Raw genomic sequence first — 20,276 nt, forward strand, 5'->3', positions numbered from 1 at the left:
GGATCCATCAGCCGTAAAACGGTTACATTACTACGGAGGTTACGAAGACTGAAACTCTCCCACCGACCTATTGGATGGAAACGACTTTATCGGAAGGGTCGGACTTGGATCGGGTTCCGATCTCATTGAATAGCGAAGGCGATTATTCACTTCATCAACATCCCGTTGGTAATAAACTCACGAGTTAGTGTTTTTTTGCACTATAAGGCACACTTAAAATCTCAAAAATCGTCAAAAATGTATGAATTCTTGTTGTGCTGACTGACGTCCGACCAATTTTATGTGTCGCTCTGCGCTCAAATTAAATCTGTCCAAATGTTTCAGTGCGACTTTGGTAAGCGATCAAGCCGCTCCGCTTGATTGGTTGTCGGAGCGTTCCCACCTGACGCAGGGACGTCGTATGAAAGCGGGTCCTTGGTTGAATATGGGTTGCAACGTCAGACAGTTAGATAACTAATCATGTCGTGCTGGAATACAACTCACACTAACTTCAGGTGTCCGCTATCGCTGGCAAACATAAACCAATCAGAGAACGGTACGTAATGCGCTTAACTCAACCACTTTTTGCAATAGCAGTATGGACTGCGCTTTAACACAATATTAGCATACATTTGTGTTTACGAGGACCTGCAAAGATGGCGCCTGTCAAGAGACTTGCTTACAAAGCAGAATTCAAATTCAAGGCTATCAGTCCCGCAGTGGACGATGGGAACAGAGCAGAAGAATTCAACATTAATGAATCAATGGTACGAAAGTGGAGGAAGCGAGCGGGTGAAGTGCGCTAAGAAGAACAAACAGTTTTCCAGGGAACAAAACGAGACGAATGAGGTGAATAAACTTTAACTAAACTGTTTTTTTTCGCATTAAATACCGTATTTTTGAAATCATGCGGTTCATAACGTGGTGCGCCTTATGTATGAAAATCATCCCATTCATTGATATGGTGAAACAAGTCACCTGGTTCCCCGAAGACTCTAAATTGTCCGTAGGTGCGAACCAGAGTGAACACTTCGGGTGTTTTAAAATGCGTCCCGGTGATTGACGCCAGGTTAAGCCCCGCCTCTCGCCCCAGGGACAGACGGGATTGGCCGCAGCCAAAACGCCCAGGGTTTCCACACAGAGCACGGATGTCACCGCTTGTGGCGATATTTCAATTTCAAAACGTTCAAGCATCACACCCTCCTCTCTCTCCGCGCAAGGTATCAGGTTCACAAAGGCTCACAAAAGATATTCAAGAAATGACTTGAGGAAAAAAAAGGGAGCTTCCATCAGAACACGCTCTTTGCACGCGTGAGGTGGGAAAATGTCACACTCATGTTTGCCGTGTCTCTGCCAAAGAGATCGCAGCCGAGGGGGGTGTTTGCAGGCCGACTTTATTATATTTAACTAGGGGAAAGCAGGAGCGGTGGGGACGCAAAGCGATTAAAATAATAATAAAAAAAAGGGTTCATATCTGTGCTTACCGAGCCGTGTTTGTCCATGAAGCTGAAATATCAGAACAGAAATATCGAAAAGGAAACAATATTTGATTTGATGCTTCAGTTTCCTACAAAGTCAGCGCTGAAGAACTAGTGTTACAATACTCGCTTACAGATATTAGCGCGTGTTAGCCCAAACATGCTAATGTCATCCTTGTTTTTATTTTCCTGTAAGAGACTCCGTTTGTTCTCAGGGAGCCCGATATTCCTGCCTGGACTCCTCTGCTTTACCAACTCCAGCTGCTGGACATCAGGGACAAACCGGACCCGCTGATGCTGCCCATGGCCGACCGCATCCGCATCGGCAACCAGAAGCGCGAGCGAGGGAACTTCCTCTTCCAGCGGGAGGAATACAGCATGGCCGCCAGAGCGTACCGCACGGCTCTGGATGTGCTGACCACCCGCGGCGCAGGTAAAAAAAAAAAAAACACCGCCGGCAAGGTCACGAATGCTCACAAACAAACCCTAGAAAATGGAAATATGACGCCGGTCTCAAGCCAGAATGATGTAACCGTCTAAGATATCCTTTCCAACCCGACGACTTTGCTAATTGCGGTATCAGGATGCAGAGCTGCCGCAGTCTGAGCGCGCACATAATTTCCTTAATTGTTTTGCATAATCATAGCTAATCAACTTTGGTATTATTTCCGCCGCCCCTAATGGCGTTAATTGTTGATGAGGCATAAACGGGGGCCGGAGAGGCCAACGCTAGCAAGTCAAGTTGAAAACACCAACCGCCTCGTAATGCGTCAATGAAGGCCGGGGAGCTGGACGGCGAACGAGGAGACGAGTTCATCGGGGCATCGCAATCACATCATTAGCCCGGGAGAAGGCGTTACTTAGAACTTGAAATAAGGACTTTATGTAATAAATACAGTCGGCAACACGTGCCGTCTGTCTGGCACTGCAACTGGAGGTTGAGGAAAGAGGAAGATTGTCCCTGCTGCGTCAGCGGGAGAAGGTCCCGGGTTCGGTTCCGATGGATTCCCTACCCTTTAAATACAGGCAGCGGGTTCTTTGGAGACTAAATTGAGTGTGTGATTGATAGACGGCGACCGGTTGGACTCGTGCCATTGACAGGTGAGGTGTCGAGGTCAAGCTCCGCCCCTCCCAGCCCTGTATATGATGAACAAAGTGTAATATTTACATTTTGATTGACATTTTTTATTTTGATTAACCGGTTTGATTTTCCCTGAAGTCCCTCGCCGTAATATTACATTACATTGCATTCGGCAGACGCTTTCAAAACCACCTCAGGAACAGGTCCAGCATATCTGACCGAAGTGATAAGACCTTATGTTCCCGGCAGAGAGCTGCGTTCCTCTAATACAAACCTACTAGCAGGACCTTCTGCTCGCTCTAAGCGATCTCAGGCAAAACTGTTCTCAGTTCTACTACCTCAGTGGTGGAACAAACTTCCGGAAGCAACCAGACTAGCATCATCTCTCTCAACCCTCAAGAAACAGGTAAAAACTTTTCTCTTTCAGGACTTTTTACTGCACTGATGCCCCAGATCAGGTTAGGCAGCAAGTTAGGCTATGCAGTGTGTGTGTGTGTACATATGTGTATATCTTTGTCTAAAAAAAAAACAAAAAAAACTCACTAACCCCAGCTTACTGTTCTGTATATTTCCTGTGCATTGTGTATTTGCAAGTGTATTTGCAGTCCTTATGTCCTCTATTGTAAGTCGCTTTGGATAAAAGCGTCTGCAAAATGCAATGTAATGTAATGTAATGTAGTTTTATTTAATATTAGTTTTATTTTTTTATATTTTAAAGTTTCAAGAGCCTGCTTAAAACAAGAATCATTCATTTGAGATCAATAAAAAATAAATCATTTTATCTTGAGATAAAAGGTCCAAGGCGGTGTGTTTGTGTGTGTGTGTTTCCATCCCTTCAGACGGTGCTGAGGGCAGTGTGGTGGCGGAGGAGGAGGAAGTGCGCGACTACAGAGTGAAATGTTTAAATAACCTGGCCACCACTCATCTCAAACTGGAGCAGTTCACGGAGGCGCTGCAGACCAGCCGGGACGTCCTGGCCCTGGAGCCCAACAACGTCAAGGCCCTTTTCAGGGCGGGAAAGGTGAGGGCGGCGCCGACGCTGCGGTGTCACGTGACCCCGAGCTGCCACCTGGATAATGATGCATTTGTTCCAAACTGGGATGACGTTCAACCAATGTTGACAAACAAACAGTGGCTTCCGTTTCTGTTTTAATTTTGGCCTCCTTCATCTGGGCCTTCGCTCTCCTGCAGCTCCTGTCGGACGCGAGCGAGTACAAAGAGGCCATGGAGCTGCTGAAGAAGGCCCTGAAACTGGAGCCTGCCACCAAGGTGAACAACCAATCCCGAAAAACAATCGCTCAAAATTCTGGTTTTCTAAAAACAGGATCGTGCGTGCTGGAATCAGAAAAAAAAGGCGGATTCCGACTTCAATCTCAAATATTTAGAGCGAACAAAGACTAAATTAGGCGTCACTCAATGATTTTACTCAAAGTGCTGAGGATATCAGTCGAGTGCCACCTGGTGGAAACCAGAAATGGCACTTTTTATATCCTCTTCCTGGCAGGTCCACCACATCCGCCTTCAACCCTAAAGAGATAATGCCGATACTGATACAGCGACGCGTCATGTTTGCTGTTCACGCTCATAAAAGCAGACGTCGAAGCCGTGCAGCTCCCGAGGCCAGAGGAGAAGCAAAGCCCGTCCCGTTTGTGGCGTTTTGTTTATTACTCGGCGACGGCTCTGGCGAATCGTTTTGAATCTGGCGGTCTGCAGATGTGACCGCAGTGCTCGGGGTCGCCCGGAAAGCACGATAAAAATAACACGGGCCGGAGCTAAATATTGTCGCCCCCGAAGCCTTGTGCTGCGAAGGAGGCGAAAACGCGAGCAGGGGAAAAAAAAAACAAGACGGCGTCACCCTGATCCGTTACTACGCCGACGCTGTGCAATTACTACTCTGAGCTCATCAAAGCAAAGAAAGCAATAAATGTTATTTTAGCGGCGTAAAGTCCAGGCTTGAAAGCGGGAGGGATTCTGATGTGTGTGTTGTAAACAGCTGATGGAAACGTCTCCGGTTTCCCGGTATTACAGTGACCAGACCTCGAGGGCACGTCGCCACTGTCGCAAACACTGGAGGACCCGTCTGGTCTAGACAAAACCAAAATATCCCCTGCTTTGGTAATTACACCCTTGTCTGAACGCTGGTCTGAACCAAAAAAATAAATAAATGAATAAAAAACAGGGGAGGAGTTATTGCACTGCTGACTGTCTGCGGCGGGGAAAACAGAAAAACACAAAAGCATGCCGTCGAGGCGCGCTGAGCACGATAACAAAGTCGTGTATCAATTATTTTCACGCATTTCCTCAAAAGTTACAGCCTCCACCGCTCGCGTTTTTTTTACGCAACGGCAGTCATGGCCTCCGTTGTGGGGACAGAAACGCACAGGAGGAAGAAAGGGAAAAGAAAACACCTCCACCTGCTGCAGACGAGCGTCAGTCTTTCAGACCTCTGCTCTCACCTGCTGGACATTCTCTATATTACAGCTAGAAAAGCTGTTAAAAGCGAATCCAAAATCCACTAACCCCTGCTCTGCATCTCTTGTCGGTGAAGGCCATTCACGTGGAGTTGTCTAAGCTGGTGAAAAGGCAGTCGGGAGGCAAAGACACCCAAGAGTGGAGCGCGAAACCCGCGGAGACGCTCGGAGACGCGGCTCCCTTTCTGCTTCCGTCCAAGACGCCGCCTGTAAGCATAGATTTGCGGAAACCTGCCGGCTCGGATGGGGTTCTCACCTCTCCTCGGATAACCAGTCTTTGAATCGCCGCAGGGGATCGCCTGGAAGCTCATCCTCGGCGCGCTGCTGGTGGCGCTGGGCAGCTTGGTGACGTCGCTGGTTCTGACCGCCAGAAACTGATCGGCGGCGGACGACAGAGAGCGGCGGCGAGTTCCCACCCGGTCGAGTAACACGTCCTTCCCGCCTGAGAGGCCGGCGGGATTTTAAAGGGATCCGGGTTCACGGCGCAAGTATTGGCGGGTTTCCGCCGATGTGTGTGTCAGAAGCGACGGCCGACTCGTCGTGCAGGAGTCTGTTTCTGCCAATTTATTTGTTTGTTTTTTTTTTAAAAAAGAAAGACAACAAAGTGCAAAGGTGAGACTTTCTGCTGGAAATACAAAACATTGGATTGGCGCTAATTGTAAAACTGCTAATAAAATATACATCTTTTATACAAAAAGCAATTCTGCTCTACTGTAGCGCCTCTAGTCTGGATTACAAGCAGATGATGGTTTTTGTCCGTTTATTAAACAGTAAACATTATTTGACTGCAACTGCGGAGTCACTGTCCTTCATTCAGCCCGTGAAATAACTTTACCACCACATAAATATAAAATCTAACGTACCGATGTTTGCAGGCATTTACGCACCGTTCAGTTAATAAAAATAAATCACATTTTATTCAGGATTTGAAAGTGTAAGGATTAAATATGTTGAAAACCGAAGCACGATTTAAAAACTATCACCAGAATAGAAAAAACAAAAAAATCCTTCATTGCTTAAAAGGAGAGATTTCCGCCTTCCTCCCTCCTCTAGAGTCCACAGCATCCGTTCTTCTGGTTGCTCTTCGACAGCCTGACCCGAGAACCCGACTGCCGCCTCAATTTGACGTTCTTCTTAACTTCCCTGTGAAACGAGGCATCGACGAGAATAAGAACGGTCCGGAGGGTTTTCGGGAGAACCCCCGCCCCGCCCCCCTCTGCGCCGCCTACCTCGCCAGGTGAAGCACGGCCTCCACCACGTTGGTTCCCTCTCTGGCGCTGGTTTCGCAGAACAGGGCGCCGTACGTCTACAAATAAAGGGTTTTACCCGGCTGCCCGTCGGAAGCCGGACCGGATCACGCGTGACGACGACGCACCTTGGCGAGCTTCTCCCCGTGCGAAGCGCTGACGCAGCTGTCCTCCGGCACCTCGCCACGCAGGTCCACCTTGTTGCCGATGACACACATGGGGATTTTCTCCTCGGTGGAGTCCTTCACCCAGAAACAGAGGTGGCGTTCGGACCTACAGTGTGAGCTTTGGGGGAGGAGGGGAGAGAGAACGTCTACAGATACCTGAATCTGGTCCACCCACTCCCTGACGTTGAGGAAGCTGCTCTCCGAAGTCACGTCGTACAGGAGTAAAACTCCGTGGGCTTTGCGGAAATAAGACCTGGCGATGCTGCGAAACCTGCAGGGAAGAGGAGTAGATTAGGAAGCCTTCCCGCTGCTGCCGCCACGTCCTGGAAAAGCTCAGTGTGAGTTAGACTGTTACCTCTCCTGTCCGGCCGTGTCCCATATCTGGAGGCTGGTCTTCTCTCCGTCCACAAGCATCCGCTTGATTTGGAAATCCACGCCTTGCGATTAAAATGAAAAGGATTTACATTTCCAGGTGTGTGTGTGTGTGTGTATTATGCAAGGTTTGTATCACCCACCCAGCGTCGTCTGGATGTCTCCTTTGAACTCATTGAGCGTCAGCCTCAGCAGGAAGCTGGACTTCCCCGACCCGGCGTCTCCAGCGAGGACCAGGCGGTACATCGGCGCCGGCTCCTCGTCCTCCTCGATGTCGGCCTCTGACGGCTTCGCGGGACGGAAGGACGGACACGAAACCCACGTCATAAAGAAATCGTTCTTTTTGCCGGACACGTGGCTGAATACGGCCAAAATGTAACCAGGTGCTGAGTCATGACTCAGTTTCCATGGAAACAGGCGACAGCACCTCTACTAATTAAGTCGTGTGTCTGACAGCTTCACATCGGTCAAGATAAAGGCGAGGGAGAGAGCCAGAATAATAAAAAAATCTTTCAAAACCAAATAATACGCTGCCGTAAGTGACGCGACTCCCTCTTCGGAGGTCACGTGACCAACCGGCTGATCTACAGGATAGCAGAGGACAGTTTCACATCTTTACTTTTGTGGAAAAGGCAGACAGACGTCTTCGCAGGGACGACGCGAAGGAACTTCTTCTGCTCGGGGTCACAGAGATCGCCGCCTCGGATTTGACTTCCGATATCTGTCACGGATGAGAAACAAAAAAGGATATAAAAAGGACGGAGCTCGGTCGCACGTTGGCATTTTTTAATCGGATCCACGATCGGACCTCCAGCTCGGACGGCGCGCAGGAGTAGCTGAGGTGAAGGGTTTCGGCGGAGCCCCTGCTGTCGTCGCTGTCGTAGTTGCTGCCGAAGTCCTCGGTGGTGTCCATGGCCAGGGAGACCCCGCTGTCCAGGTACCGATCGGCCCAGGACGCCACGTGGGAGTAGGTGGCCTTGCTGGAGCAACGACAGGCACGCTGGCTTTATCTGCGGCGGCTGAATCCCTCAGAGGCCTGCGGAGAGTCACTCACCCGAGGTGGTTGAGCGTGCTCTGCCGGAGAGGCTTCATCCTCCGGGCTGGAATTTCACTCCGGGGAGACGGCTGCTGTGCACACCGGAGACACTAAACCTCAGCACGGTCGACGAGTGAGCGAGTCAGTCCCCGCTTCAATCAGGGCCACGCAGGAGACCTACCCGCCTCTTCGCCGCCACCGCTTCGGTCGCCAAAGCCGAGCGCAGCCCGTCATTACTGTCATACAGCTTCTTGTTCATGTCCCTGAATCAAGCGGGGGTGGAGATACAAGACAAACGTCAGGTCCGTTCAAGTCCGGGCCGAATAAAAGCACGTACGGGGTTTTCGTCCGCCGGAAGAATATTTGACCTTTTGTAAATTTTTGAGAGGAAGCCGACGAACGGTACAAGTTCATTGATTCTTCTGACCGTGAAATCTGAACAAATTCAAAACGGGCCGCTTTCGCTTGCAGGCGCTCGAAAAGCAAAAACTAAATTGACTCGAGAACTTGACGAAACCGCGGGATTCCGGAAATCGTGAAGATAGCAGTAGAACCGAGCAGTTTCGCCACACAGCTGGAGGTGCAGCTCGACTGAAAGGAAACTTCCTCTTGTCCCGCTTGCAACAAACTCTGCTGACGGTCTTAAATATCTGGGCCATGATTTCTGCAAACTCACTCTCTGAGATTAAGTTTCTGGTTCTCTGCACACCAAAGACCTCGTCATACGTTCATTACCTCCATCGCGGGTTCAGTTCCAACCAGGAGACCAACATCAGTCTGCTGACTGACTGCTGACGGCGGCCGGCTAACAGGAGCCTGAACTACTTACACATGACACATCTAAATGAAATATTATAATTAGCTGCAAGTCAGACTTACTGGAGGACCTGAATCTGGTTGGAGTAGGACTGGTACTCCAGAGCCATCGTCCTCAGCTCCTCTTCCTCTCTGTGGAAGAACAAGAAGCTCATTAGGGACTGTATTTTGGACATCATGTTGTCGGCAGGGTGTGATCTTCGCAACCGCGTGTCACCTTTGGTGCTGAGCTTTCTGGTCGGCGTACATGTTCTTCAGCCTGTCCATCTCGGTCTGCAGGACGGAGAAGTCTGTCTGGGCTTCTAGCAACGACACCTGCAGCCGCTCGTTCTCCTGAGGCGAGAATTCGAACGCCCGACTCTCGGAGCAAAGTGTGTAAATTACAAATAAAGAAAAAAAAAAAAAAATTGAACAAACCTGCATGAGGTTGGACATCTGTTGGTTCAATCTCGTCACCTCCTCCCTCGCGTGGTTGAACTCAAAATCCTCTTGGCTCTTGGGAAAAAGAAAGAAATGCATTTCTTCATCTGTTTAAATCAAACAATATTTTTTCAGCATTTTTTGCAACAAGGTTTAAGCTGCTGCTTAAACCATTCAAGAAAATGAATATCACCAATTAAACAATAGAGGGTTCAATGGGAGTGGTATTGTTGTAACACACAAGATGAACCAACAAAAAAATAAAAATTTCCTCTGTAATTTCGTTTAGGCTGGATATTGTTTTCGTGCCTTCAATGATTTTACAAGATGCTTCTAAATATCAGGTGATGGTTCAAGCCGGTCCCTTTGGTGCAGCTACAGATCTATTATCGCTCTAACCTGCTGCTGGAAACATCACTTCAGCTGTTATTCTGAGGTGCTTCCGTTCATCCGTTCATCCGTTCATCCGTTCATCCGTTCATCCACGGACCCTTCAGGTACTTTATCTGCACCCAACACTGATCTCACTTTGGTTGTCAATCAAACGTCACCAGGTCAAGTTCTGCTTCCTGTCTCTTTATGGTTTTGTTTTTTCCCCCCCGACTGTTTTGACAAATGACTTTTGCGGTGGTGATTTTATTTATTAGCTCAGCAGCCAGCACAGTACGATAAAGCCTTATTCACAGTATCGGATTTCAGATCTAACTGTATATTTGAGAGAAGCTGAGAAGCTAAATGTGATTCACGCATGTGCATCCTCTCAGCCACTGTTGGGTGAAAACGGTAGTTGTAACTCGTCCCGCCCGTAGAAATTCATCGCTCGAAAATGTGAAAATATCCGTCTGGTGCGCCACAGGGTTTCCCAAGTTATTAAGCCGGGGCGCCACACGAAGGCTTTTATGGCGCCTTTCGGGTCCTGCGGCTTTTTCCTTCCCTCTCCACTTTCATAGTGAGAGGAAATATTCGACGCTGTCTTAGCGGTCGGTCGGCACTAGGTGGAGGGCGAACAGCTGAAGAAGAAGAAGAACCTTTAGAAGTCTGTCCACGGTGGTGTGCAAGTCGGCCACCTCGTTCTCATGCTTGGCCTGCATTTTAGACATAGTTCGCTCCATTTTCTTCCGTTCCTGCAAACACGAAACCAGAGCGGTCACAGGTGCCTGCTGGCCCGGGCCTTGAAAAGAGGCTTTCATCTGGTTTTACAGAGGCGCTCTGTGCGGCACCTCACCACAAATATACAGGTAGCTCACAAGAGGCACTGAAAACATGCAAGTCTAGGGACAGAATGTGTCTCTTGGCCGTGCATTCAACTGATCCGCAGCAGGTCATGAGGAATTTCCGCAAAAGCCAGCGATTCAGAGTTCCGCCTCAAACGCTCACCTCGGCCCTCACCAGCTCCTCCGTTCTGCAGACCCTGCGTTGCATGTCGTCCTCCATTTCGGCCAGCTGACTGCTATTCATGTCCTCGACTCTGTTTGGACACAAATACGTGCTCGGCGTCTTTTTCGGCAGCCTCGACAGAGCCAGTTCGAGGGGAACTCTCCGAAATGAATATCGGGGGCGGGTTAGGATGCGCCCGGCGGCGGCGGATCAAATCTGACCGCGGTGCCCTCGGACACGCCGGAGCGCCACATTCCACGGTGTGTTTACCCTGGCGTGCATATTCTTCACTAAAGTGTGTTCCAAATATTTCAGATGGTGGTGTATTTCACAGGGTCATCACAATATGAGAGTATCATGTTTAAGTGTGATTTAAAAAAAGAGACGGTTCACGCACAGGCAATTCTTCCTACTTCCTTGAACATGGAATGTTACCTTTGTCTGCCTCGTCGCTGCTAAAGCATAGAAATCAGGTTCGACGGACCGTATCTTCCTTCATGAAAAGGCTGCAGTTTGGTAGTTTGGTAGTTTTACATCGACATCCGCATATTTAAAAACACATTGTCGAGTTCTTTTTGTAGAATTTACTGTTCCCTGTTTTTGGCCCGACTGTCACAGAATAAAAGTTAAGTTATAGCTTGAATGTAAAAGTATGTGAACGAAAGACTTCTCTCACACTTTTCAAAGGTCTCTTAAAAGTTAAACCCGCCTTCTGTGATCTCCTTCTAAGACGGGAAGTTCAGCAAAACTCCATTACTAAAAAAAATAAAATAATAATAAAAAAATCCAGTCGCAAAATGGGAATAGAGATATTTTTAATTTAAAAAAAAAAAGGATGGGCGGCGCAGCGGTTAGCACTTCCGCCTCGCAGCAAGAAGGTTTAATCCCGACTTTGTGTGTGGAGTTTGTAGTTCTCCTTTGTGTCTGCGTGGCTTTCCTCTGGGAAACTCCAGTTTTCTCTCACAGTCCAAAAAAACATTGGAGACCCTAAATAATGACTGAGGATAAACGGATGTTTGTCTCACATGTGATCAACCGATCACAATAGAGACTGAATGAATAACTTAAAGCATGACATGGTCATTGCATTTGTATTTACATTATCTTTCTAAAAATTCCCACGTAGCACATGTTCTTGCGCGGTGACAGAGAAAGAGTATAGCGGGTTTAAAAGTTCCTGTTTGACCTGCTTTTGTCAGCTGGACTCCCTTCTTATAGGCGAATGGTATCTCAGGGACGCCGCGCACATAGATCTGCGGTCAGGCCGACATTGGATATCAATAGATAATCAATTGGTGAATGTGTCGAGATCAATAAATCCAGGGTTTCTCAACCATAGCACTGTTTTCAGGCCACACGAGGGCAGCGGTGGGCAACCCTCTGCAATTTTTCAAGTTTTTTTAATTATTCTACATTTTCTGTTAAGTTCTGTTTTTCTTCTATAACGGCAATGGAGTTTATCCTCCCCCTCTCTTGCTCTTTTAAAATGTTTTTCATGCCTAATTGATGCCTTTTACCTGATTTTTTCTTGACATGTCAGTCTCCTAACAAAGGTGGTACATTAAAAGTTTTAATGCACTGTTTATGCAAGAATCATGCCTGCTGTGCACACAAACTAGAATATTACGATTAAAGATAATCACAAGAAAGAGAACAGAGTGTTTCTCTTCTCATACGTCCCAAGGTGAATTCTATCCCGTGTTCTGCAACTGCATTCCAAATTTCAGGATACGTCTCACCATTTTTAAGTGCTTGTATTGTTAGACGATATTTAGGAAATAAATACATTGCCCAGCCCCTGAGTAAAACTCAAAATAAATATTCAAGAAATATTCAAATATTCTTTGCTCGTATTCATAAGTTTTAGCTTCTACATCCTTGGAAAGATAATAAGAGAAGAAAAAATGACGCCGGTATTTGATCTTACCGTTTGAGATTCGTCTCCAGCTTTTCACACTCTAGCCTGTTGTCTAGGCTTTGACTGATGAGTGACTGGATTATTTCCTCATACTGCTGGAGGAGCTGCATGTTTGCAGAGGAGTGAATGGCCTGGTAAAGGTCAGACAGCTGCTCTCTGAGACTGTGGACGGAGAACAAATAGTCACAAAACCTGTACGTCCTTGCCTTAAAAACAAAATAGTTCATGAGCTGAATTTGTAAAAAGTCTTTTTAAAAATTCTCAATTACAGTTAATGGTGCTGGATAAAAGCAATGATTTACAAAAGGATAGAAAAATTAAAAAAAAAAAAAAAAAAAAAAAAAAACATTGGGGAATTTTAAAAGAATTTCTGGACGGTCTTTCCTTGATGATGATGCCGTGTTTCTTTTTCTCATTTTGCAATACATATATATGTATATACATATACATATATATATTTTTTTTTCCCCCTAAAGCCTAGTTGAATGCAAAATGGTCACAAATATCACCTCTAAAGTCAAGACATTCAAAGAATCTATTAGTATCCTGATTAAACAAACATGAGGCTTAAGCAACTTTACTTTTTTTGGCCCAAAAAACCCTCAAAAAGTGAAGAATAACAAAACAGCACGAACATACTGAAAATCATTGTATTACATTATAATGAGAATTATATACTTAATAAGATCCGTGTTATTTGAGTGACATACCTTCATAGCAACGAGGCGCTCCAGTGCCCCCTAGCGGTCAAACGTGGTATGACAGGCCAGTGTGGGCTTCTGCCGGCATTATGTTCTAATACTATTCCATATTGTCTCTCTCAGACGAGCAGAACTTAAAATTAAATATTTTTTTTTTTAATTTTGCGTTAAGTTTGTCAAGTGACTGGGAAGTGTGCGGGAAGCCGCATGAAAAAAACAAAATTACTTGGCGACACCGCCCCGGCAGCCGGCTACTTAAAATATATATATATAAAAAAAAAAGATCTATGTATTTTATTTACCTCTCCGAAAATAGGGACTCCGCTTCCATCCTGGCGCAGAAATCCCCTGAGAGACCGTTGTGGTTGGCGGACGAACCGGCCCCGAAGGCGGTGAAGTCCATGTTCTCCGAGACCTCCCGGAACCTGGAGGAGAACTTGCTATAGTCGATGAAACCGTCCCCGTCCGCGTCGAACTCGTCGAACAAAGTTTGGACCTGGGTCTCCGGGACGCCGAGCTCCCGACAGACCACGGTGAAGTCCTCGAATTCAATCATACCGGATTTGTTGGCGTCACAAGCGGAAAACAACCTACGGAGGCCGGTTCGATCCATAACTTTTACGTTGTTTTGTATCTTTTTTTCCAGGGAGACAAAAAGGCACTATTCAACAGGAGAAAAGTGTAACGGTTGAGGTGTTCCGGTATCACTGCGCCCCGTAGCAAATGAGAATCGTCAATTGGGCCTCGCGCGCCTTTGGGAGCCGCTGATTGGTCGAGAGTTCCGTGCTGGTGGGCTTCACCCGCATCCCACCTGGAGCCACACGGGAGCGACTGAGTATGCGCAGTAGCAGATGCGGAAGTACTACTCGTGAGCGTCATGAGAAGTTTGTGTTTGCTTTCTAGGTGTGTGAAGTGTTTATCACACACACCTGCGGTGTGTGCAAACTGTTTCGGACTCCACCTCTAAACACACACACACACACACTGCAGGAAATCGGTAGACGTGAAAGTACAAAATCTGTTCGAGCTTTATTTGGAAAAAAAAAGGAGAAAAAAATTAAAGTGCTTTTTATGTACAATACAAAAAGGAAAACAACAAAATACAGTGATGTATGATACAAAAAATTACAATTCAACATTTTTTTTACACTGGCAGCTGAATTTACAAAATATTTTGACACCTTTTTTTTTCATTTTTTTTTTTTTTTCAAATTTACATGTGAGCGACTTGCACTGTCACAAATAGAAGGCCTGACTATAGTGGTTCATCTGAGAGGGCAGACAACAATACTTCCACTGTAGTATTCGAAGTACAAGCAGATTAGGCTCAAATGAAATGTAGATCTGTTCCTACCTTTTTTTCTTCTTTTTTTTCTTTTTTTACCAAGTCAACACCATTGTATTTTTCACTTGACCGGAAACAGCCCATTTTATCTGCTTGGAATAACAGTCAGAAGCGTAAATATTCTCCACTGTATGGTGCTGCAGTGCCATTTACAAAAAAAAAAAAAAGATTTAAAAAAAAAAAATAAAAATCTACGCTCGTCTTTGCTTGATATACGAGAATGAGCCAGTGGTTATTTGTGTGCTACACTTCAAGAATAAATTTTTCAGTCCCTGAAGCCACTGTAACAAAAATAAAACATGGGCACATACCGTGCAATGCTGACAGTATTATATCACATGAATTCACCCCTTGTTTTGGGAACGTGGCCCCTCCTGTCACATCTACAGTACTTCACCGACACCCCAGCCCTGTCACCTGGTTTGTTTATTTACCCCCATGAGGCACATCTATTATCAATTATTGATTCAGAAGGCATGTGATCCACGTCAATTAAAGGCAGATTTGATATCAGATCCACGACCTGCGTCAGGCTAAGGCTTTTCCCCCCTGCGTCCTGTGCAAATTCTGCGCAATCTGAGACAAACAGATTTTATTTTTTTCCCCCCGCCATTTGTGAAGTGTTGCCATGGCTTTTTGTGTGTGTGTGTGTGTGTTTTTGTTTCTCTCGTGAGACGTCGCAAAAACAAAAACGCGGATCTCGAGATATGAGTTTGCGCTCAGGAAAAGATAAAGACTCACCGGTTTCAAGAGACATGTGAGAATGAAAGTTATTGCTCGTATGGTCGCGTTTTTGAAACCGTTTTGAACGCCCATCTGGTATTCAATCATGTATAAGTCAAGCATATTCAGACGCGTTACTAGAAATCAGGTCACGAGTAGATTCACCCCCCCGGGGTTAAAAGAATAACTGAAAAATGTCTGTCAAAACGTTTGGCCGTGTATTTATTTTTATTTTCTAATTCTCCCCGTCTGCAGTCGACGATCGACGCCATCGTACAGCGTCCCGTCCCCACCCCTCTTTTATTCTTGTGATTGCTCAGAGACGCATCAGGATGGCAGAGGCCCCCCCCCACCCCTTTGCATACATAACAGTTAGTGGAATAAGAGCAAGTGTGTTGAACGAGCGTGTTTGCGGTGCCTGTGGTAAAAGCGCCAACACCTTTTGTGCTTACTCAGACCGGAGGTGAGGTTCCCCCCCAACGCCCTCCGCCCTGCATTCACTTCACTTCACATTATGTGCGTTGCATAGACTGCCTAACCTCATGAGAAACAGTGTGAGAACACCTGGAATGGGCTTAAATTCCCTTTGTCACATTTGGTGAATGGAGCTCCTGGCAGAAGCCGGGCTCCCAGAGAAATATTGTTTTCATTCACTAATAATACAAAAAAAATACATATCTATCTGTGTCAGTCTTTAGTTATGATAATATAATATTCTGTTTTTTTTGTTTTTGTTTTTGGTGTGTAGTGATTGAGGTGTTTGAGAGTTTCTACAAGTTTATATATATTTTTTGGATGTGGTGATATTTGTGTTTTTTCTTCATAAATAGCGAATCCCGAAACCGCAGCGCGGGCCCTCTCAGAAATGCCGCCCCGGTCCAAGTTACGTCCGGGGTCCAAACGGCGACAGAAGAAAATAGTAGTTGATCGCGAACGGAGTCTCGCTCCAGAAGGTGGCCGGGAACTCCCGCTCCGGCGTCGGTGTGTGTTCTGGTGTGTTTGTTTGCCTTGCTACAGTACAGTACGTAGTGCATAGCCTCAGTGAGGACAGGATGATAACAGATAACGAAAAAAAAAACAAAAAAAAAACCACTTTCAGCTCCAAAGCATCACCTCTGAGTTAAAAAATGGACGGATCGAGAGGCGGCGCGTTGAGATTCGATCCCAAAAAACGCCACGCAAGCAGACACCTTCGCGAGGGAGTCAGATTTCAGCCGCCAAATCTGACGGAAATGTTCATTTGAAGAACCCGTTCCGCTCGGGGCAGATTCATTGAAAGTAACACAATTATTTTTTTTGAAACGTTTGTCCCGGCGAAGGCCCGCGCTCACAGAGTGACCCTCTATTTACATTCGGTTCCTGAAAGCACCGAAGGTCCGTGATGGAGGCAAACCGGGTGCGCGTGACGGGGGACACGTGGAGAGAAAAAGTACATGGAACCACAGGAACAGAACGAAAAAGAAAAAGTGCAAAAATCTGTGTGATGAAACGTCCCGCGCGCGTCTCGGAGCGCCTTTCCCGTCCGTCCGGAAAACGAGTCTCCTCGCGTCGGCTTCACACGATGGAGTCCTTGATCTCCGACCCCAGTCGCACCCGTGGCCGCGGGCACGTGGGCGAGATCTCCACGTGGCTGTCCTTCAAGTTCAGAGGCCTCTTCTCCGATTCGGAGAAGCTCTTGCCGTTGTCAGGCGACGGGCACTCGTGCGGCGGAGTGCTGCAGATGTAGTTGTCGTTGAGGGTCTGATAGCCCTTGTGGTCCGACGCCGGCGGCGCCACCGTGCTGCCGTTCAGCGGCAGGTTCTCGGCCGGCTTCGCGGCCATCCGGGGCTTCTTCTGCTGCATGTTGGGGCACTCGCCGTCCTTCAGCATGGACTTCATGTGGTCGCGGTTCCTGTACACCACGAACAGCGAGAAGACCACCAGGGAGAAGGCCAGCAGGGAGCACACCACGATCAGCTCGTTCCAGTACGTCTTGGTGTTGACCTGCGGGGAGCGAGCCTCGCCGGGCAGGATGACAAACTCGTCCTGGGAGATGAGCGGCGTGCGCGGGCGGCCCGTCAGCGTGCTGCTCTCCTGCTTGGCCTCGCCCCTCACGCAGTAGTTGGCGAGCAGCTGTCTGAAGCCCTCCTCCACCGACCAGCACTCGTAGGTCTCCTGCCTGTCGGCCTGAGCGACAACCACCAGCCCCCCCTCGGGGCTGGGGTAGTGGAAATGACCCGCGCTCTCGCTGAACTCCCACCGCCGCTCTGCCAAATTGGAGCGCAGCTTACAGGGCAGCACTTTGAACGTGTTGGCCGGGATAACAATCGCCTGGCACGGTGAAATACCTGCGGACGGAGAGCGTTTAGTCATACGGTGCGGGAATAAACAGACCGGGCGTCCGTTAAAGCTCTGCGGAAAATACGAGCGTGCCGGATCCGTGCGATACATCGACCCCTTTCATGGTTTGACGGTTGTTTCGGATGTTTTTTCCAGCTTTAACTTTACGGCTGAACGGAACAAATTGAAGAAAAGCGAGTTACAATTGTGATTCGTCCGTGTATTTATTATCTGTGCTGCACGTGGGGGTGCTTTGAGCCTATCCCTGCTGTCATCGGGCGAGAGGAGGGGTTCACCCAGGACGGGATCCAACCCGCTGTCGGAATTGAACCTTCGTCAAAGCGCTAACGGAAAACACCTCGTTCGAAAATTGTAATCTGCCAGAACAACCCGTGCACGACGGAGGGAGAGGAATTCACTCACGTGCGGCGGGGGGCTTAGCGAACCGCGGGCTGACGGCCTTGTTGCAAATGGCCGACGTGTCCGCCTCGTCCACGTCCTGCTGCAACGCACTGCAACACATATTTCATCAGAGACCCGACTTCGACCCGTCATCACAGAAACGCCCACCGGGACGGTTGACGTGGATACGCACTTGCCGGCTTTGGTCCGTCTGACGTCGACGCACTGCCTCCCGTTCCAGGCGCAGTACGGGTCCCTGGAGAGGACGCACTCCCCGCAGCTCTGATAGTTAGTGCAGTTCGCCAGCGGGACCTCCACCAGCTCGGAATAAGAAGAAACGTACAGCCGGCCCTGCGGAGGAGGGACGGCAAAAGGGGAGGGATCTGAGTTCGTGTCGGTTCAGAAGGAATTTGCGGCGCTAAACAAAGCGGGGCGGCGGAAAAAAGACAGAACATGGATTCGGGACGTGTCACAATTCCAGCTGCCGAAGCCCCCCGGAGAAAGTCGGGTGTAATTAGTTCCTGTAACACGAGTTCTCCTTTAGGCTGCGACGCTTCACGGCCCGTAGAATCTCTAAACTGCCAATAAAAACGCATTTAGCCCGTTATCGCTCCTCGGCGGGAGACTTCGACGGCAGGCGGCGGCTCACGTTTGCCGAGTCCAGTTCCATGTGCAGCACCGGCCGGGCGTTCGGGAAGAGGACCATCTCCTCGATGATGTGCATCTTGTTCTTAACGTTCAGCGCTTTGTGAAGACGTCCGTCGTCTGGAACGGGCAGGGCAACGTTGAAATATGACGAAACGCTGGCGCGTGTGTGTGTGTGTGTGTGTTCGTCTACCTGTCCCGATGAACAGCACGTCGTAGGTTTTGCCCGCGGCGCGCACGTGGTGGACGGCGATCTGCGTGTAGCGGATGTTGCGTTTCAGCAGGAGGGGCTCGCTGCGCAGCATGCCGTCCATCAGGAAGTGATCTTTGACGAAGTTCAGCACCCTGTCGGGCATGTGGCGCGACGACAGGACGCCCCGACTCCTCACCGCGTTGGTGATGCACTGCGGAGGCGGACGGCAGACTCGTCACGGCTCCGCGTTTTCTTTATTCGTGCTTTTCCGTGAATCGAGCGGTGACGCCGGTGCTCCAGCAGAGGGCGGCACGCCGGTACTCACCGCACCGGGCCGAGGCTCCGGGACCGGGTGGTTGTACGTGTACCACTGCTGCGTTTCCCTGTTGACCTCCCGGTAGCGGCCGTTGAAGGCCTCCTCCACCTGGTCCATGGTGAAGGAACAGACGGCAGAACTTCCCGAAGCTCCCTTGTACCTTTTTTTAATGAGAAAAAAAAACAACAAAAACTCAACAAATCAGCAGCGTAGATTGATCCCTTTCTCCGCACTCGGTGTCCGTGACAAAATAAAGGGCCAAATAAATCAATATAATAACACCTTACAAAAGCAGCTGTTTCACCCGGACGCCAAAACCCAGTCCGACTAGAAATAAATGTAATTTCACGCTCGATAAATAGAAGTAGCATCTGTGGCGAGCTGTAACTGAACACAAATCATTTTATTTTCCTTTTTTATTTGTAGTTGCAACTGCATCAACTGAGGGGACCAATAAGCAGAAACGAAAGGGTATCTTCTGCGCTTTTGATCCTAAATCACATCTATTTTTCAGATTGGTTTATTCATCGCTCCAGAAATCTTGACACTTTACTCGCGCCCTGTTTAGCTCTCGTCCGACATAGAAAAGTGATTTTTTCCAGCGCTCGTCTGCCAGGACATTTATGGCAACAACAACTCCCCGATGCGACAGAAAGTGATCTAACATTTTTCCTGCGTGGGAGAGAAAAGAGCTGCGGGTCGCCGTTGTTTTTATAATCCGCCATTCACCAGAGCTCTGGTAGAGGAAAATAGTTGAAATCAATTTTCCAGAACCAAAGTGACGGATCCATTTCAAGTGTGCCACATCTGGACTTCTAAATCTCCGCGAAGGTAAACACGACGTCTCACCACTGGGAGGTGAAGACCCCGTAGAAGATGGTGTTCCTCCAGTCCTCGGGGCTGGGCGTCAGGACGAACATGTCCTGGATGATGTTGAAGGGGAAGCCGTCGTCGGGGAGCGAGCACAAGAGCTGGGCCTTCAGGAAAGTGGTCCACTTCTTCTGCAGGACCCTCTCGCCGCCGAGGTCTCCCTGCGACACGGGACGGCGTGAAAAGAGACCGTTATCCTGTCCTGACAACCCAGACCGCGACGCGATAAGATCCGAGCGGCTTTTAAAAGGCATGGAATAATAACGGGCGCCGCGTGGTTTAAATAACCGCGTGCGGGGAAATGAGGTTACGTCTGCTGGCTTTCGCGACCCGGAAAAGTATGTCGCGTAAAAGGTGAGGTGGTTTGGCGTGACTGAAAAGCATCGACCTTCAATGGCTA

The 20,276-nt window shown here is 48.3% G+C and overlaps 3 protein-coding genes across 6 annotated transcripts in view; 1 reads left to right on the top strand and 2 right to left on the bottom strand.

Moving 5' to 3' along the window:
- The window catches only part of fkbp16 (FKBP prolyl isomerase 16), a 30,845-nt gene extending 25,052 nt beyond the window's left edge, over nucleotides 1–5,793 (top strand). The window contains exons 4-8 of the mRNA XM_086162749.1: nucleotides 1,673–1,890; nucleotides 3,378–3,559; nucleotides 3,730–3,807; nucleotides 5,087–5,218; nucleotides 5,301–5,793. Of these exons, the coding sequence (XP_086018875.1) occupies nucleotides 1,673–1,890; nucleotides 3,378–3,559; nucleotides 3,730–3,807; nucleotides 5,087–5,218; nucleotides 5,301–5,387 (697 nt within the window). The 3' untranslated portion in view covers nucleotides 5,388–5,793. The remainder of the gene's footprint in view (nucleotides 1–1,672; nucleotides 1,891–3,377; nucleotides 3,560–3,729; nucleotides 3,808–5,086; nucleotides 5,219–5,300) is intronic.
- An 88-nt stretch (nucleotides 5,794–5,881) lies between these two features.
- Nucleotides 5,882–13,932, bottom strand: rasef2 (RAS and EF-hand domain containing 2). Of its 4 annotated transcripts, none has more exons than XM_086162748.1 (17): nucleotides 13,366–13,932; nucleotides 12,372–12,524; nucleotides 10,445–10,535; nucleotides 10,096–10,191; nucleotides 9,065–9,142; nucleotides 8,865–8,980; nucleotides 8,711–8,779; nucleotides 8,013–8,094; nucleotides 7,850–7,920; nucleotides 7,604–7,775; nucleotides 7,415–7,516; nucleotides 6,939–7,083; nucleotides 6,779–6,860; nucleotides 6,580–6,694; nucleotides 6,385–6,498; nucleotides 6,239–6,315; nucleotides 5,882–6,152 (listed from the first exon to the last, which is right to left on the bottom strand). In XM_086162748.1, exons 1-17 carry the CDS (start codon nucleotides 13,674–13,676, stop codon nucleotides 6,059–6,061), a joined length of 1,968 nt encoding a protein of 655 aa, XP_086018874.1. In that variant the 5' UTR covers nucleotides 13,677–13,932; the 3' UTR covers nucleotides 5,882–6,058. The 4 variants fall into 4 exon arrangements, with proteins under 4 accessions (XP_086018874.1, XP_086018873.1, XP_086018872.1 ...); XM_086162747.1 differs by having other exon boundaries at nucleotides 7,850–7,923; XM_086162746.1 differs by having other exon boundaries at nucleotides 8,865–9,142.
- Nucleotides 13,933–14,241: 309 nt separating this feature from the next.
- Nucleotides 14,242–20,276, bottom strand: part of sema4ba (sema domain, immunoglobulin domain (Ig), transmembrane domain (TM) and short cytoplasmic domain, (semaphorin) 4Ba) — a 29,706-nt gene continuing 23,671 nt past the window's right edge. Inside the window, exons 8-14 of the mRNA XM_086163537.1 lie at nucleotides 19,856–20,037; nucleotides 19,016–19,166; nucleotides 18,691–18,901; nucleotides 18,502–18,617; nucleotides 18,046–18,203; nucleotides 17,874–17,962; nucleotides 14,242–17,458 (exon numbers count right to left, since the gene is read on the bottom strand). Coding sequence (XP_086019663.1) covers nucleotides 16,686–17,458; nucleotides 17,874–17,962; nucleotides 18,046–18,203; nucleotides 18,502–18,617; nucleotides 18,691–18,901; nucleotides 19,016–19,166; nucleotides 19,856–20,037 — 1,680 coding nt within the window. The 3' untranslated portion in view covers nucleotides 14,242–16,685. The remainder of the gene's footprint in view (nucleotides 17,459–17,873; nucleotides 17,963–18,045; nucleotides 18,204–18,501; nucleotides 18,618–18,690; nucleotides 18,902–19,015; nucleotides 19,167–19,855; nucleotides 20,038–20,276) is intronic.

The sequence above is a fragment of the Fistularia commersonii genome, chromosome 17 (genome assembly GCF_037954325.1).
Source record: "Fistularia commersonii isolate RoL2024-O1a breed Wild chromosome 17, RoL_Fcom_v1.0, whole genome shotgun sequence".
Taxonomy (NCBI): domain Eukaryota; kingdom Metazoa; phylum Chordata; class Actinopteri; order Syngnathiformes; family Fistulariidae; genus Fistularia; species Fistularia commersonii.

Coding starts and splice junctions, on each gene's coding strand:
- rasef2 (XM_086162745.1), bottom strand. CDS start 13,676: ATGGATCGAACCGGCCTCCGTAGGTTGTTTTCCGCTTGTGACGCCAAC. Junction 8,095..8,710: donor AACCAGATTCAGGTCCTCCA/GTAAGTCTGACT, acceptor CGCTTGATTCAG/GGACATGAACAAGAAGCTGT. Junction 6,316..6,384: donor ACGGGGAGAAGCTCGCCAAG/GTGCGTCGTCGT, acceptor CTTTATTTGTAG/ACGTACGGCGCCCTGTTCTG.